General features: G+C 38.0%; 1 protein-coding gene across 1 annotated transcript in view; it reads left to right on the top strand.

Moving 5' to 3' along the window:
- stt3a (STT3 oligosaccharyltransferase complex catalytic subunit A) overlaps positions 1–15,824 on the top strand; it is a 29,119-nt gene that overhangs the window by 11,093 nt on the left and 2,202 nt on the right. Inside the window, exons 8-15 of the mRNA XM_042091301.1 lie at positions 3,014–3,178; positions 7,153–7,333; positions 7,845–8,000; positions 8,795–8,886; positions 11,096–11,251; positions 12,857–13,045; positions 13,155–13,271; positions 13,518–13,620. Coding sequence (XP_041947235.1) covers positions 3,014–3,178; positions 7,153–7,333; positions 7,845–8,000; positions 8,795–8,886; positions 11,096–11,251; positions 12,857–13,045; positions 13,155–13,271; positions 13,518–13,620 — 1,159 coding nt within the window. The remainder of the gene's footprint in view (positions 1–3,013; positions 3,179–7,152; positions 7,334–7,844; positions 8,001–8,794; positions 8,887–11,095; positions 11,252–12,856; positions 13,046–13,154; positions 13,272–13,517; positions 13,621–15,824) is intronic.

Here is a 15,824-nt window from a genome sequence, read left to right as displayed (position 1 = left end):
CTAGGCTTCTTCTTCTAACGCGTTTAATGCAGCTTCAACCGTTTAACGTAGAAACTTAATTCAAACTATGTTACGTAGGTCTTACTTAGGACAAGAGTGCTATGTATTTTTCATCTTTGTAAATTTTATACTTTTTAAACTATTAATTAAAAACTATCACATTTCCCCATTGACTTAACATTGCCCTTTATGACATCACAACAATTAGAATCTTCTGCCAGGTGGCCAGGCCCAGCTCTGGCCAGGCCACCTGGATCAACTGTCAGTTTCTCAGGCTTTAAGCATACAAACTGGCTCTATTAAGACTACACACCCTGTTCAACTACTTCCTCTGCCAAAAACTGTTTCAAAATAAAAGTCCTCACTACAATATTTCACTGTTAAACAATTTAACCCTTTCAACTACTGAACTTTTTAACTGTTCAGCCATTGTAACTGTTACTTGTCATCAACTATGACTCCTACCCACTGTAGTTAGTTAGTATGGTTAGCATGTTAGCATTGCTAGCATTTTTAGCAAAACTGCTAAAAATGATTAGCTAAGTAACATGGTTAGCATTGCTAGCATGTTAGTTAGCATAACTGTTAAAAATGATTAGCTAAGTTAATTAAGTCACATGGTTGGCATAGTTAGCATGTTAACATGCTAGTTATCATTTTTAGTAGTTATGTTAACTATGCTAAGCTAGGTTAGCTAAGTCGCCATGTAAACATAGTTATTTAGCATAGTTAGCATGCTTAGCAAAACTGCTAGAAAATGTTAGCTAAGTTAACTAAGAAGCATGGTTAACATGTTAGCATTGCTAGCACTGCTATAAAACATTAGCTAAGTAACATGGTTAGCATAGTTAAAAATCTTAGCATAACTGCTAGCAAACATTAGAGCCATTCCAACTTTCAGTTATCGTCAAATATCTACCTATACACAGCCATTAAACTATTTGACTATCAACATTCATTAAACTTCCAGTCTGTCAACAACTTTTAAACTATTTACCTTCAACTTTTAAACAGTCTACTTTTAAACTATCTATTAAACTAGCTATCTATCAACAACTTTTAAACAATCTACTGTCTATCAACAACTTTTAAACTATCAATTTTTATGAAGCTATGCAACCACCATGTCTATCCTAGCATCACCGTAGTAACCATCATTGTATTATCTGTTTTAACTATACATGATATTTTACATCACAACTTTAGCATTTTCATGCACTGGTAATTCCTTGGAATTGCATTTCTAGTTACAGTGCATGAAATTCTTCTTCTTCTTCTGCCTTTATGACATCACAGCAATTAGAATCTTCTGCCAGGTGGCCAGGCCACCTGGATCAACTGTCAGTTTCACAGGCTTTAAGCAAAGATCCTTGATTACTAGCAAGATAGAGCAACGTAATTCGTTACTATGGGAGCAAAACGGGACAGTTCCGGTCTGCATAAGTGGGAGTGTCACCCTACGTCACTAAATAAACGTTCTCTCTTAATAAGCAATAACAACAGATAAACATAATTGTGTTCACAGTATTATTGTCCATAATCATGTATGATACCAATGAATCATTCTTAAGGACATGATATGAATAATTTAATTAGTCATGTGAACCGAGCTAGCTAGCTAGCTAACACTAGCTTAAAATGCTATACAAGTGGATGGTAGTAGCTATGGCAATACAGCTATGCGCTAACAAGTGACTAGTAGTTGAAGGACTTCGCTTAAACTTAATATACTGTTGCAAATTCGCTTGAGTATAAACTATCCACTTTAACTAATGTCAGTAGTGTTATTCAGCTAGTTGTCATTTCAAAGAAATTACACTTCTCCGTTTAAAATGTTACCTTAGCTAAGAGGCTAGCTAGCATGATAACAACCGGACAGTAACTGGCAGCAGCATGGTCTAATATTAAGTTATTTTATTACAAATCCGAACACTAAAAAATTACACTATTAGGCTTGAAATGATCCCAAACACTTACAGATTATGACACAATTTTCCAAAAAACCCTCAACAAATCCAGAAAGACAAAATGACCAATTTATTGGTAAAATTCCACAAGTCTCCATTGACATTAGTGCAGCAAGGGTTTACTCTGGTCTGCATAAAGGGGGATTTCCCCCCCTCCCCCTTGCAATAATCGAACGCGGAAATTGTCGAACGTTTGCGCCTCTCGCTCCGCTTGAGCCCTCTCTGCTTTAAGCATACAGTCTCATTCTATTAAGACTACACATTCTGTTCAACTGTTTCCTCTGTCCACAACTGTTTCAAGATAAAAGTCCTCGCTACAATAATTCCCTATTAAATAATTTAACCATTTTAACTATCCACCTATTTAACTGTTCAGTCATTCCAACTATATTAAACCTCATCTACCTAGTTCGGTCATTCCAACTATATTAAACCTTATCTACCTAGCAAATAATTTAACCTTTTAAACTATCCACCTATTTAACTGTTCAGTCATTCCAACTATATTAACCCTCATCTACCTAGTTCAGTCATTCCAACTATATTAAACCACCTCATGTTGGTTGCCAATTAGCACATCATTTGTTTTAACAATATATTTCACACCATATGTTTTGCATTTTCATGCACTGGTAATTTCCTCGAAATTACATTTTCTAGTTGTTGTTGTTGTTGTTGTTGTTGTTGTTGTTTATTATTATTAAAACAAAACTATAAAAAAATCCCTGTCAGTTTCATGCAGTTTTCAACAGCTATCAGGAATGTGCTTTGATTTAAGTTTTTAAAGCTGTTGGGCAAAAAAACCTTTAGTATTGTGCCACCGGCCATAAATCAATTTATAAAGACAATGTCATTTTTAAAGGAACGTTATTAACCGTTCTTCTATAACATTCTAACCAGTTACCATTTAGAGGAGAGGCCCTGGAACAGGAACAGAAAAATAATGTTTTTGCTCAGAATGAACCAAAATTAAAATCATTCTGTTTTCAGCCCCTGTTGACCTCATTTAATTGTAAAATAACTATTTTCACCTTTTTCAATTTTAGGTCTCATCCTGGGGTGGATATGTTTTTCTGATTAATCTCATACCCCTTCATGTGCTGGTGCTGATGCTCACAGGACGCTTTTCCCATCGCATTTATGTGTCCTATTGCACTGTCTATTGTCTTGGTACCATCCTATCCATGCAGATCTCCTTTGTGGGATTTCAGGTAGGTTTACTGGTGGATATATTGTTTTACTCTTGATCTGACAAGTAAATGTGAAAAACAAGACTGACTAGAAATATAAAGATCAAAGGGACATCACTTGATTAGTTGATGCAGGTACATGGTTTATTCATTGTTTTCTTAATGCCATGCCCAACATTCAGACACATTTAGACTGAAGATGCACCTATATGAAACGATAACCGATATTTATTAGTTTGTTGTGGCCGATACCGATAAGATAACTGATAATATTACTCTTGGAAAATAACTTGTGAAAAGTGAATTTGGGGCAGCATTTAATAAGCATAATTTAATTGGAGTAATTTTATCTACCACTAATGATGGACAGAACTCCTAATAGTACAGCAGTCAACAAAATAGCTGTAGCCTAGGCCTATGTGTGGCTCCTTTAAGTGAACCTGACATCATTGAATTGCGAGTGAGTGGCCAGCGACAGTGTATAAATCGTTTTCATATGGAGTAAATGTTCAACGCAGATAAACGGCTAAGCTGGGAAAAAGCTATAGTGACCAAATCAGAGTTCGTAAGGGGAAACTTGTGTTTAGTTTCAACTGCGGGTAACTGAATAAAGCTGCAACTCTCGGCCTGTTGCAGCAGAAATAAGAGGTTAGCCCCAAAGGTTTTAATTACTTATAATGATGACGACCTGTCTGGAACTGAAGCAGGAATGGTTAGCATATTTCTCGGTAATAATACAAAACCCAAGCGAACGAAATGTAAATATAAAACTAAAATACAACTTAGTCTACTTATCTACTCGTCCCACTGAAGAGTTTGTTTATTTGTTTCCCTGACTAGCGCAGAAGTGCAAACAAACCAGCACAAGAGGGCTCTAGATAGGCTGAGCGCCGCTTTGCTTAGGTTAAACAAAGGATCATTCACGAGGATTTTGGCCTGCACAGATTCAACGCAGATACACAGATCTTGTTAATGGTCAAATACATCCACACTGCTGACATAATTTTGAGAAAGTATAGCCAACCAAGCTCAAGTAGGTCAGTGTAGCCAGGTGGGCCTTACATACGCCTAGTTGGGAAATTTGGGCTTTAAAAAAAATATCGGCGCAAATTATGGGCCGGAATTCTGTTATCGGAACGATGATAATATTTTAATTTTTTCACTTATTGGCCAATAATATATCGGCCGCAGATATATCGTGCATCAGGCACGATACCCCTGCACTCTCAATCCTTCAGTAGTAGTAATTTATTTATTTTTGTTAATGGTTTTATTCATGTTTCAACAATGCAAACACACAACAGCAATGCTTTAAAAACAAACAAAAAAAACACAATGAAATAAAATTTTACATCATACACGTGGCTTAGATAGGTACAAAAACAACTGTTTCACTAAGGCTGTGTTTAGACAATTTCGATCTGAAGAGAAAACACAAAAGTGGCATTGCGATCTTATTCCGCGTTTAGACGAGCGTTTATGGGGGGAAATCGGTGTGCATACGGTGACACAAAAGTGTGTGAAATTCAATGTAGTATGCAAGACAGGTGGCTAGGTGGCAGTGTAAACACGTACACGACGAAAGCCACTGTGAGCAGCTCGGAGCAGACTTTTGCGTTTTTACCCTTTAGACGGGAATGTGACGGAACGTTTTTAAGATTTCCACTCTCAAAAAGTTTTCACCCGTGAGCATTGTCATGTAAACAGGGCCTAAGTATGAAAGCTTCAGCAGCTGACCAGTTACTGATTGTTCGAGATGTAGTTTTATGAAATTTGGCTGTAACCAAAATTTAAAATATCCAAAAGGTAGGAATGCCAGACAGATGGCAAGTGAATATTTAGTTCAAGCTGACCTTTCAAAATGGCCTTTTTTGAGGCAGTCAATGTCACTAATATGACATTTTTATATACTAACTATTCTATTCTGTTGTAATTAACAATTTTGGGCTTGTGTACCACTATGGATCATACTCGTCCCTTTTAGATGACTTCTTGTAACATTACGGACAATCTTTAAGACTTTATTTAAGAAGAATGCTTCTAGAGCCTCCCCTAGCCTGTGGCTGTGCGTCTTCTCTCCTCACACACATGTATGCGCAGCTGTCATGCCATAAACAGAGAAACATGGCTGCTAGTTTAAGTGATGTAACACATAATAATAGGCTAATATCAAGTTGAATTGCTCACTTGCATCTCTCAACTTTGCGTTGCTAACCTACCTAGGCTGTGGGATTTAGGTAATTTAGGCCTACTATTGGGTTAAACGTCATTTAGAAATATGCTACGCAACCTTGGCAAACTTTTGTATCTGAAGAGAGCTTCTTGCTAATTATCCCGCTAGCTCAGGTAATGTCTGTCATTTGTGTAGTGGTCACTAAAATCATTAATGAACATAGCAAAACACTTATCTCTTCTATGATCCCAGAAAGATTTCTTTCGACTTGTTTATTTTTTGAACATTTATTTTATCTAATAAGAGAAAACATAATGAATTGCATCCACATATCCGTACGCACTATACGCAACTATTATTCATAGCCTAACACACAACCAATGTGCACTCAATCAGCCCTACACATCACATTAAACATAAATATATACTGATAGTATGTATCTATGGAATTAAAATAGCCCCACATCACACCCTTCACCATACCTAGAGATTGGCATGGTGTTATTTCAGTTAGCCTATTAGCTGGTTTGATGCTCACTGAGCTCAATGCAAATCAAACTTAACTTAGATAGGTACAAAAACAACTGTTTCACTAAGGCTGTGTTTAGACAGCATCGATCTGAAGAGAAAACGCAAAAGTGGCATTGCGATCTTATTCCGCGTTTAGACGAGCGTTTATGGGGGGAAATCTGTGTGCATACGGTGACCCAAAAGTGTGTGAAATTCAATGTAGTATGTACGGCAGGTGGCTGGGTGGTAGTGTAAACATGTACACAATGAACTAGCTAATAGGCTAACTGAAATAAAACCATGCCAATCTCTAGGTATGGTGAAGGGTATGTGATGTGGGGCTATTTTAATTCCAAAGGCCAAGGGAACTTTATCAGGACGCATAGTATCCTGGATCCATGAAATAACTGGCCTTAAAAATTAAAAATCTGCCTGCCCCCTGTATTTTAAGGAAGAACATTTATTTATTTATGATACATTATTCATTCACAAAGAAAATTGGTGTACTTAAAGGTTGGATATTTCCTCATTTCTTTTACTTAAGGTATTAAGATCAATTTCCAAAAGATGATTTTATATTCCTCTTTTTAGTCAACTTTAATTAGTTAATTACTTTCACTATTGACAATATAGTTAATATAGTTAATTACTTTAACTATTGGCTGACTAAGGGTTAACATCGAAAACATAGCCTGAAAAAGCAACACTTACACTAATAATGTTTGAATGACTGAGTAAAAAAAACCTAAGGACATTTATCCTGCAGAAGAGTTGCTGCTTATTCTGCAGCTCAGAGCTGTTTTTAAAGTTGAGAAATATTCAACTTCTAGCAGAGAAACGCCATACGTCACGCTGTTTTTTTACAGCTGACCAATCACAAGCGTATTACCGAGACCTGTGGTTTCCCATGACAACAACTAAAAAAATGGAGAAGGTGACAGAACAGCGGTCGTGAGACCTCGTTGTTTTAGTGTCTGAGCATAGGGAATTGTTTGACTTCACAACTTTACCATAACATACCAAAAGCAATTGCTACCGCCAACGCCAATTTTCTCTTCCGCAACATTTTGTATCCACACATAACGTTGGTCACTTTGTCTATTGCAAAAAAGATGCTTCCCGCTGCTATTTGGAACAAACACGATAATATACCCTAAGATAGGAATACGCTTTGCGTCGGGCTAACAATACACTTTGCATTGAGTTACGCCAAGATAGAGCCCAATGTCAGGCTTACCACCTATTGAGAGATTTTGCATTCCACACTGTTTGAGTAATTGTTTTTATTTTCTCTTCAAAAATTCCATTACAGCCAGTGCAGTCATCAGAGCATATGGCAGCTTTCGGTGTATTTGGCTTATGCCAGATTCATGCTTTTGTTGATTACCTGAGGAGCAAGCTGAATGCCCAGCAGTTTGAGATTCTGTTCAAGAGTGTCATATCATTGGTTGGCATTGTTCTACTGTCTGTTGGTGCTGTGCTCATGTTGACTGGTAAGGATGTTCTCATTTGACCATTTACTTTGTAAATGTTCTTATTAATGTTAATGGCTGACACGGGTTATTTGGGTCATTCCACCTCATATCAATTATCAAGCCTTTGTCATCTCAGATGTAAAACATTTTTTGCAATGTGCAATTTATCCACCTGAGACAAATGGCATATTAAAGGATGCTGATAAAAAGTCATGATTACTGCACACGTATGCCTTAGTAGTAAAATACTTCTTTTAAATGTGCAGGTTTATTACAAAATGCAATGTCACATATGTCATGAGTTAAGAGACATCACACAAAAATCAATGTCATTGTGGAATACTGTGTCTACATTGATGGATGGATTTTTTTACTTAAAACTGTCTGATTTTTTTTCTGAATGCACTGTAGCTAGATGATTTGTTCAGCTTCTGAAGAGACTGAATTAAAAAAACTTTTTTGGGGCAACATTAATAACTGTTCCATTAATGCATTCGACTAGTCTATTTACCCTTAAGTTTATCCATAGGTAAAATCTCTCCATGGACTGGGCGTTTCTATTCCCTTTTGGACCCATCATATGCCAAGAACAACATCCCAATCATTGCCTCTGTCTCAGAGCACCAGCCAACAACATGGTCCTCTTACTACTTTGACCTACAGCTGCTTGTCTTCATGTTTCCAGGTAAATAGAGACCTGAAAGAGGAACATGTTCCTGCATACAATTAAAAAGTTAGGAAAGAATCAATTAAGATGCTTTCTGCAAGTGTGCACTTTCCTCTCCATTTCCTCTAATCTTTGAATTCATGCAGTGAAAGGAGGGGATCCCTGGAGCACACAGATGTCGAAGTTGCTTATTTTTCATTGAACGGTGTGAACAGTGCAGCACATGACTTGTTAAGGCTGCACCGTTCACAAATAAAAGACAAGCAACTTTTGTGTGCTCTGGTGACCCCCCCCCCCTCCTCTTTTTACAGTAATTAACATGTGTTTGTTTAGCATTGAGTAATTAACATGTGTTTGGTTAGCATTGGTTAGGCTAAGCTTGTCACTGCTAACTGTAACTTTTCAGCCCATGCATATGGAATTAGGCTTGAAAATGCACCAAATGATGCATGCACCAATGCAACAATGATCCTAAACAAAATGGCAGAAGCAAAAAAATACAGCCATTTTAGGTTAAGCAGATTGTGTAGTCTATGTTGTGGTGTTTCTTGAGTTGCCAATCTGACACGAGCACTGATCAATCGCTGGCTTCATTAACAAGGCAGTCATATTTGGGGCAGCATTGTAGCCATTGTCACCATTGGGCCTTATTTGCCACTTCTGTTCGTTTTAACTGCAGAGCAGTCAGTACCTGAATTTAGGAAATAACATTTTAGGATAATTTAGAATAATGACAGAGACTGTCTGTGTGTGTAGACAACACACCCCTGTATGCACTGTACCTTTTATCATGTACATTTTTCTATCAACAGTGGGTCTATATTACTGCTTCAACAACTTGTCAGATGCCAGAATTTTCATCATTATGTATGGAGTTACAAGCATGTACTTCTCTGCTGTTATGGTAATTTCTTCATGAAATATTTTGGTACACTTTAGTTATAGGTAGTTTCACGCTCAGGGTCAGTGTCTCACATTGAAATAGCCCCAGGGCTCCAGACTAACTTTTTGCACTGGTTGCACTGGTGCGCCTAACTTTTTTTCTTAGGTGCACCAGCACAAAAGTTAGGTGCACCCAAATTTTCAACCACATCGCATTTAACACCGCAGCAGGTTCACTTTTTTTCCTTAATTACTGTCCTATATAGGTTGTCCTATGACTTATGATTTACAATTCTACAAGAAAAGTAACTTAATGAAGTGTTGGTGCTTTAAGTGCTTCACTGAGCTGAAATTTAAACTTAAAACATCTCAAGATGAATTAAATAAAAATAACAGTGAGTAAATTAACAGTGCATGTCTTTTAAGGGCTTCAACCTGTACATCTCATGGCTCAATGTCTTACATACTATTGTTGGATTCTCTGGTTGTTGCGTTGTGTTTTAGTTCTAATGTCTGTATTGAAGGTGGTCAATAAAGCTTGACGGCGGGATCAGGATCGGCGATTAGATGATGATTTATTGTAGATGGTACAACAATGAATAACAGAACACAGGCTAAGTCTCAAACAGTAAAACTGTGCAGAGTCCAAAAGTTGTGGTTGTTATTAGAAGCGGCTGCTGAGCCTCCCGACAGAAGATGCTCCTCGGGTCGCTTCCTCGATCCGTCTCCGAGTCAAAACCTAAGACAAAGCCTGTTATACTAAAACATACAAACGTCAATCATGCCAATGTGGCAGGTGCCAACCAGTGTACACAACCTGGCCCTGGCCAGATGGAGATACTAGCCCGAATAGGCAGACCTGCTGTCTCCCTCGGCCCATGTTATCACTGATGTTCCTCGGATGTTCCTAAACATCGGCCTGTATGAACTTCCTGCTGGTACACAGGACTAAGGCACAGTTATGTACAATAATATGGACCTCTCCCTGTTGTATACTACACACAGAAGTAACATATGAACACATCAGAATACAGTAAGAATACCCCAGAATTCTACACTATCCTTCATGATCTTTAGGCCTTGGCTAAACCAGCTCGCCATGCTAGCACCTTCCATAGAAATGTATTTAAGCACAATTTAAAGAGATGTTCCAAGTAGCCTGGGGGATTTTTATGTGAATTTTGCAATGATTACAATAATCATTTGACAGTCCCACAATGCAATTTACTTTTTAAGTTTAGTATTTTTAAATTTTCAATAAGAACATCACTATGGTTAATGCAGTAACGAAATGGTAGGCCTATTATTAATAGCTATTGCAATGACTTGCCATGCTCAATCTAAATGTGTCCATTCAATTCACCGTACACAATGACCACAGTTATACATGCAGGGAATATTCGGGCTTTAAATGTAGCAGCGATATTCGGTTTGCGCCAAATACCGGATTAAATTGATTGATGCCATCAGAATGAGTTTACACAACTCGCGCGCAAAACTAATATTGCTGTTGAAAACCGGGTTACTCCCTGCATGTAACTGCGGTTAATGACTCACTCCTTTTCGGCGATATCTGTACCTCTGTCGTTCGCGAAGGCCTTGTATGCATTGTTCGCAATTTTAAGACGTCTTTTCATCTGCAATGACTCCTATAAATTTGGCGCAAGTGGCATTCCTGTACGTCGGGTTTACGTTCAAACTATTTTTCTAGTGAATAATTATTTCGGACTGAACTTGGTGAAGGGAAGTTTCACTAGGCCTATCGTAGATGACATTGTATCGGACTCCTCTCAGTCCAAGTTCAGTTTAAGATCTCAATACAACTCTTTTCCTTCTCAATCTATAAATATTGTTCCTTTTAGGAATTAGGGGTTAGGAGAAACAGATCAGATCTTATTTCAAATGTTTCCCCTCTATGGGCTTTGATTGATAAAGAAAAACTACATTTGTTTCAGATCCATAGCACACCCATAGCATGGAAGTATGCATACCGCATACCTATGCATACCGCATACCTTACCCTGATGGTGAAACTACCTTTTGGATTGTATTTTAGTATATACAACTTCTGTTCCGTCACCTCACATTTGCTAAATTAGGTATTTGCTGGGAAATGTACGTGTAAAATTTAATATTTTTATTATTAAAATAGGAAATGTAAGAGTATCTAGGATTTGGAGGACTTGCACAGCATTTTCGCAGTTTATGTAATAGGTGTCTGATGCTTACAGGTTCGACTGATGTTGGTCCTGGCCCCAGTTATGTGCATTCTTTCAGGGATTGGTGTGTCTCAGGTGCTCACAACCTATATGAAAAACTTGGATGTGAGCCGACCCGACAAAAAATCAAAGAAGCAACAAGATTCCACATATCCTATTAAGAATGAGGTTTGGTACATTTTTCACATTTAAGGATCTAATTAAAGCTTAATTCCAGAGTGATTTCAACCCAGAGTCTATTTCACCATGACAACGACTCAAACACACCCTCGAGAGTAGTGCTGGGCGGTATACCGGTTCACACCCTATACCGGTGTATATTTTCGTTATGATATGAATTTTTAAATATACCGCCATACCGGTGTATTTGGTTACACAACGTTTGGAACGCTGCGCCGTGCGACAGTGTTTCAGACGGGACTTTTTTTTCCCCCACACGCACGCATGGTGCGACTGCGAGGCATAGCTGGGCATAGTGAGGGTAAACACAAGGTGTTTTAAGTTTTTCCCCTGAAGTATGACCCTTAAGGCTTAATTTCTCCTTGGGTAAGGGGTTTATTTAAGGGTGTTGCACAGAATACCTTAAATTGTTTCTTTAGTTAAGGAAAAACGTTAAGGGATACTGCATTGAAAGGGATTTACCGTCACGAAAATTCTATTGAGATTGTTCAACATTTGTAACTAGCTGGCTAGTAGGTGATGTCGTTAGTTAGCAACCCACCGCACACAGTGAAGTTTAATGATCTTATCATTCATCTCACCTTAAGAATATTCGCTGAAATTATCCAGGTAGCAAGTAAAGCATGTTATAGACACGAACTGAGCTATACTAGCTGGCTAGTTAGAAATGATCCTGACTGTCATCAGTGCACCAAAACGAACTTTTTTGTTAATGTTTTGCCTAGCGAACCGAACCGAAGCTCATGGCCGGCTAACAAGACATCCGCATTAAGTTAACGTTAGCCTACCACTAACGTCATGCAAACCACACAATAACAATAAGGCATGTTTCTGATAGGCCTATTTGACAGAGTAAGCAGAGAGGTTTTATTTTAAATTGTATCATTTTCAAAAAAGTATAATTATTGCAATTATTGCTTTTGTATTGGTTTTATACAAGATGTTTGTGAAATTTGCACAGTAAAAGTTCTGTATTTTGACTGCAATTGTCTTTGCATTCTGATGCAGAATCATGAGTGGCTCTTTGTAAACAGCATCATTTTCTGGGGCCATGCAAAACTGCATTACCACTAGTGTGGAGTTATTCATGACAGTAAAATAGACCATCCTTAGTCAATGTACTGCAGCAATTCCTCTCTCAACCTGCTGTGAACATCTGATTATGCATGGAAAAAAAATACCGTCATACCGTGAAACCGTAAGAATTTTGAAAAATACCGTGATATACATTTTTGGTCATACCGCCCAGCACTACTCGAGAGCTATATTGCGTTGACTAAAGGAGTACAGACTTTGACCAGCTTCAGTGCCTCCAGCCAAAAGGCTAATAGTGGAAGTGCTTGGGGCAGGCTGCCAAACTGGAGGCACTGAAGCCGGTCAAACTCTGTACTCCTTCGGTCAACGTGGTCTAGCTCTTGAGGGTGTGTTTGACTCGTTGTCTTGGTCAAATAGACTCTGGGGTGAAATCGCTCCGGAATTACGCTTCAAGGAACTGTTAGGTGAACCAGTATATCAATGTTGGAATTGCCGTTATGAAACAAAACTGGGGGGACATGAACTTAAGTAATAACTTGAAGGATGTTTTTAATACAGGTTGCTAGTGGAATGATCTTGGTCATGGCTTTCTTCTTGATCACATATACATTCCATTCTACTTGGGTGACCAGTGAGGCTTATTCCTCTCCCTCTATTGTCCTTTCTGCTCGTGGAGGAGACGGCAGTCGCATCATCTTTGATGATTTCAGGGAGGCCTATTACTGGCTTCGACACAACACCCCAGAGGTTGGGCTTTTATTTGACATTGGAATAATTGTGTCGATTTAGTTTGTTTTTGTTTACAAATGATTATATTCTGTTGATTTTAATTTCTGTCCATTTCTTTGTTCTTCAGGATGCAAAAGTAATGTCATGGTGGGATTATGGTTATCAAATAACTGCAATGGCTAATCGAACCATCCTCGTTGACAATAATACTTGGAATAATACTCACATCTCCAGAGTAGGCCAGGTAATAGATGACCTTGTATTATGCCCAGTTATACCCACATTGTGATTTATAAGTGATTTTCTCTGCTTGCATATGACAAAAGCATGTGTAAAAAGACAAAATGTTGTGTCAGACAGAGAGATATTGCAAATATCAGCCAATCAAAAGATTTAGATTGATATGAGTAATTATGGGCTTAACTGTATACTTCTGTCAATGGATGGATGCGTAATTGGACACATTACAGGTTTGCTTCTCATTTTGTAGGCCATGGCTTCTACTGAGGAAAAGGCCTATGAGATCATGCGGGAGCTTGATGTTAGTTATGTTTTGGTCATCTTTGGTGGACTAACTGGTTACTCATCAGATGGTAAATATGGCCACTCTTGTATTCTCAGAGAAAATGTGTCATACTTTATGTTGATATGCATGTTGTATGTATGTAAATGTGCTGGTGGATATTCATAATTCACTGGCAATGAATATTTTATACATCACATTTCATACGCAGAGGCCATTTAATGTGTTCCACAAATAAAGGTAAATTACCAGATACAAGTAAAAAAAGTAACAAAATATAAATTAAACAAGTTAGTGGTAAAAGTCTTTATTACCTAAAGGTGGTGCTATAATTATCAATTTAAACTAGGGCTGTCAAGCGATTACATTTTTTTTTTTTTTTTTTTTTTTTTTATTAAAGGAGAATTCCGGTGTGATATTGACCTAAAGTGTATTGAAACATGATACCGAGTGTGAACGTATGTCTCATAGCCCATCTCGGCTTGTCCCCTGCACTCCAAAATCTGGCGCTAGTTAGCCGATGCTACCAACAGCTTTTTCAATAGTGGTGCTTCGGCATCGGGCTAGCCATGCAAATAAATCACTGTTTTACACCCATTTACGAGGCTCAATGTATCTCCACACTTCATTGGTAGACTTCCGAGGGCCCCTCCAAAAATAATTCAGTGGAAATGCATGGATTCCAGTTGCTGCTACTGGAAGAAACTGGAATCCATGCATTTCCACTGAATTATTTTTGGAATCTGATCCCTTATCATACCTGTTCATTCTTACTCGTTGCTCGACTTATCGTGACTAAATTCAAGATGGCTGCAAACGTTAAACTTTGTGAAGATACTGTCTGTATAAATCGTCTTGTAAGTAAACTACCAGTGCTTTTTCAAAGTTCTCAATGTCTCGTTTTAAATGTCAGGCCCCTCGGAAGTCTACCAATGAAGTGTGGAGATACATTGAGCCTCGTAAATGGGTGTAAAACAGTGATTTATTTGCATGGCTAGCCCGATGCCGAAGCACCACTACTGAAAAAGCTGTTGGTAGCATCGGCTAACTAGCGCCAGATTTTGGAGTGCAGGGGACAAGCCGAGATGGGCTATGAGACATACGTTCACACTCGGTATCATGTTTCAATACACTTCAGGTCAATATCACACCGGAATTCTCCTTTAATAACATGCTCTGTGATTTAATTAATCTAAATTAATCGCATGCATCCATTTTTGCTATGAACGTACATTTCAATTCAAAATCTGGCAGATTAGTGAATCAATGAAAAGCCAAACCAACAGTATAGACTTTAAGCAATCAGTTTCCACCTAGAATCGTGATTTATTATTTTATCAATTTATTTTTATATTTTATTTTTACTTTGCCTTTGTAAATGGCCTACTTTTCATGGCTTGTCCCCCTTGTACACAATGAAAATGCTTTTGTTGTGGAGATGAAGGACTAACAACAGGCAAACACCAAAGAGCTATATCTACTGATGAGGTAATGTTTCAGGATTCTCGCGACATGTTTTTAGCATGGTAAATGCAAATGACTGAAGTTTCCCCTCAATGTTGACGTGTGCAGTACCCCTACACCGAGGTAATGCAGTCGATTTAGTAAGGGAGTGTCAGTTAGTCGGTCATATGTAGCCTAAACAATACAATTGCAAAGTTAACGTTGACAAGGCTAGCGGCTAGCATTATTTATTATCATGAAGGGATGTGCTCGAACTCGTAGCCTACCTCCAGGTTGCTTTGCATTGAGGTGATACTTCAGACTAGGGATGGGCGATTATGGCCTAAAATCCATATTGTGATGTATATCATTATCTGAAGAGGGTGCAATGTATATCACAATATATAAATTATAATAGAACCATTTTAAAACAGAATAGTACGACGGAGTATTAGGGCCACACATGAAGAAAAAAAATATTTTTGCCATGGCGAGATTAAACTCGACATGTTGACTTTAAAGTCTCTGGTGTGTGTGGGGGCCAAAAATAGGCTACACGTCCCTCCATAGACAGAGTGGGATTATAAGTGTAAAGTTTGTGATCCTACTCACCTTTTTAACATGTTGCTTGAAAGTCAGGTTACTGTCCAAAATAATGCCTAAATATTTATATTCATTGCTGTTATTGAAATGCATGCACTATGCCATTTATATAGCTAGAATGTATCCATAATGTTTCTATACAAAATGTTATTTCACTGTTTTACGTGGGTAAGGCCACCGCACATCCAAATAACTGTCCTTCATGACCCACAGGCAGTCACTCTCCAT

The sequence above is a fragment of the Alosa sapidissima genome, chromosome 5, assembly GCF_018492685.1.
Source record: "Alosa sapidissima isolate fAloSap1 chromosome 5, fAloSap1.pri, whole genome shotgun sequence".
In the NCBI taxonomy this organism is placed as follows: Eukaryota; Metazoa; Chordata; class Actinopteri; order Clupeiformes; family Clupeidae; genus Alosa; species Alosa sapidissima.
The sequence above is the reverse complement of the archived record's forward strand: the minus strand, read 5'-3'. Positions and strand labels throughout refer to the sequence as shown.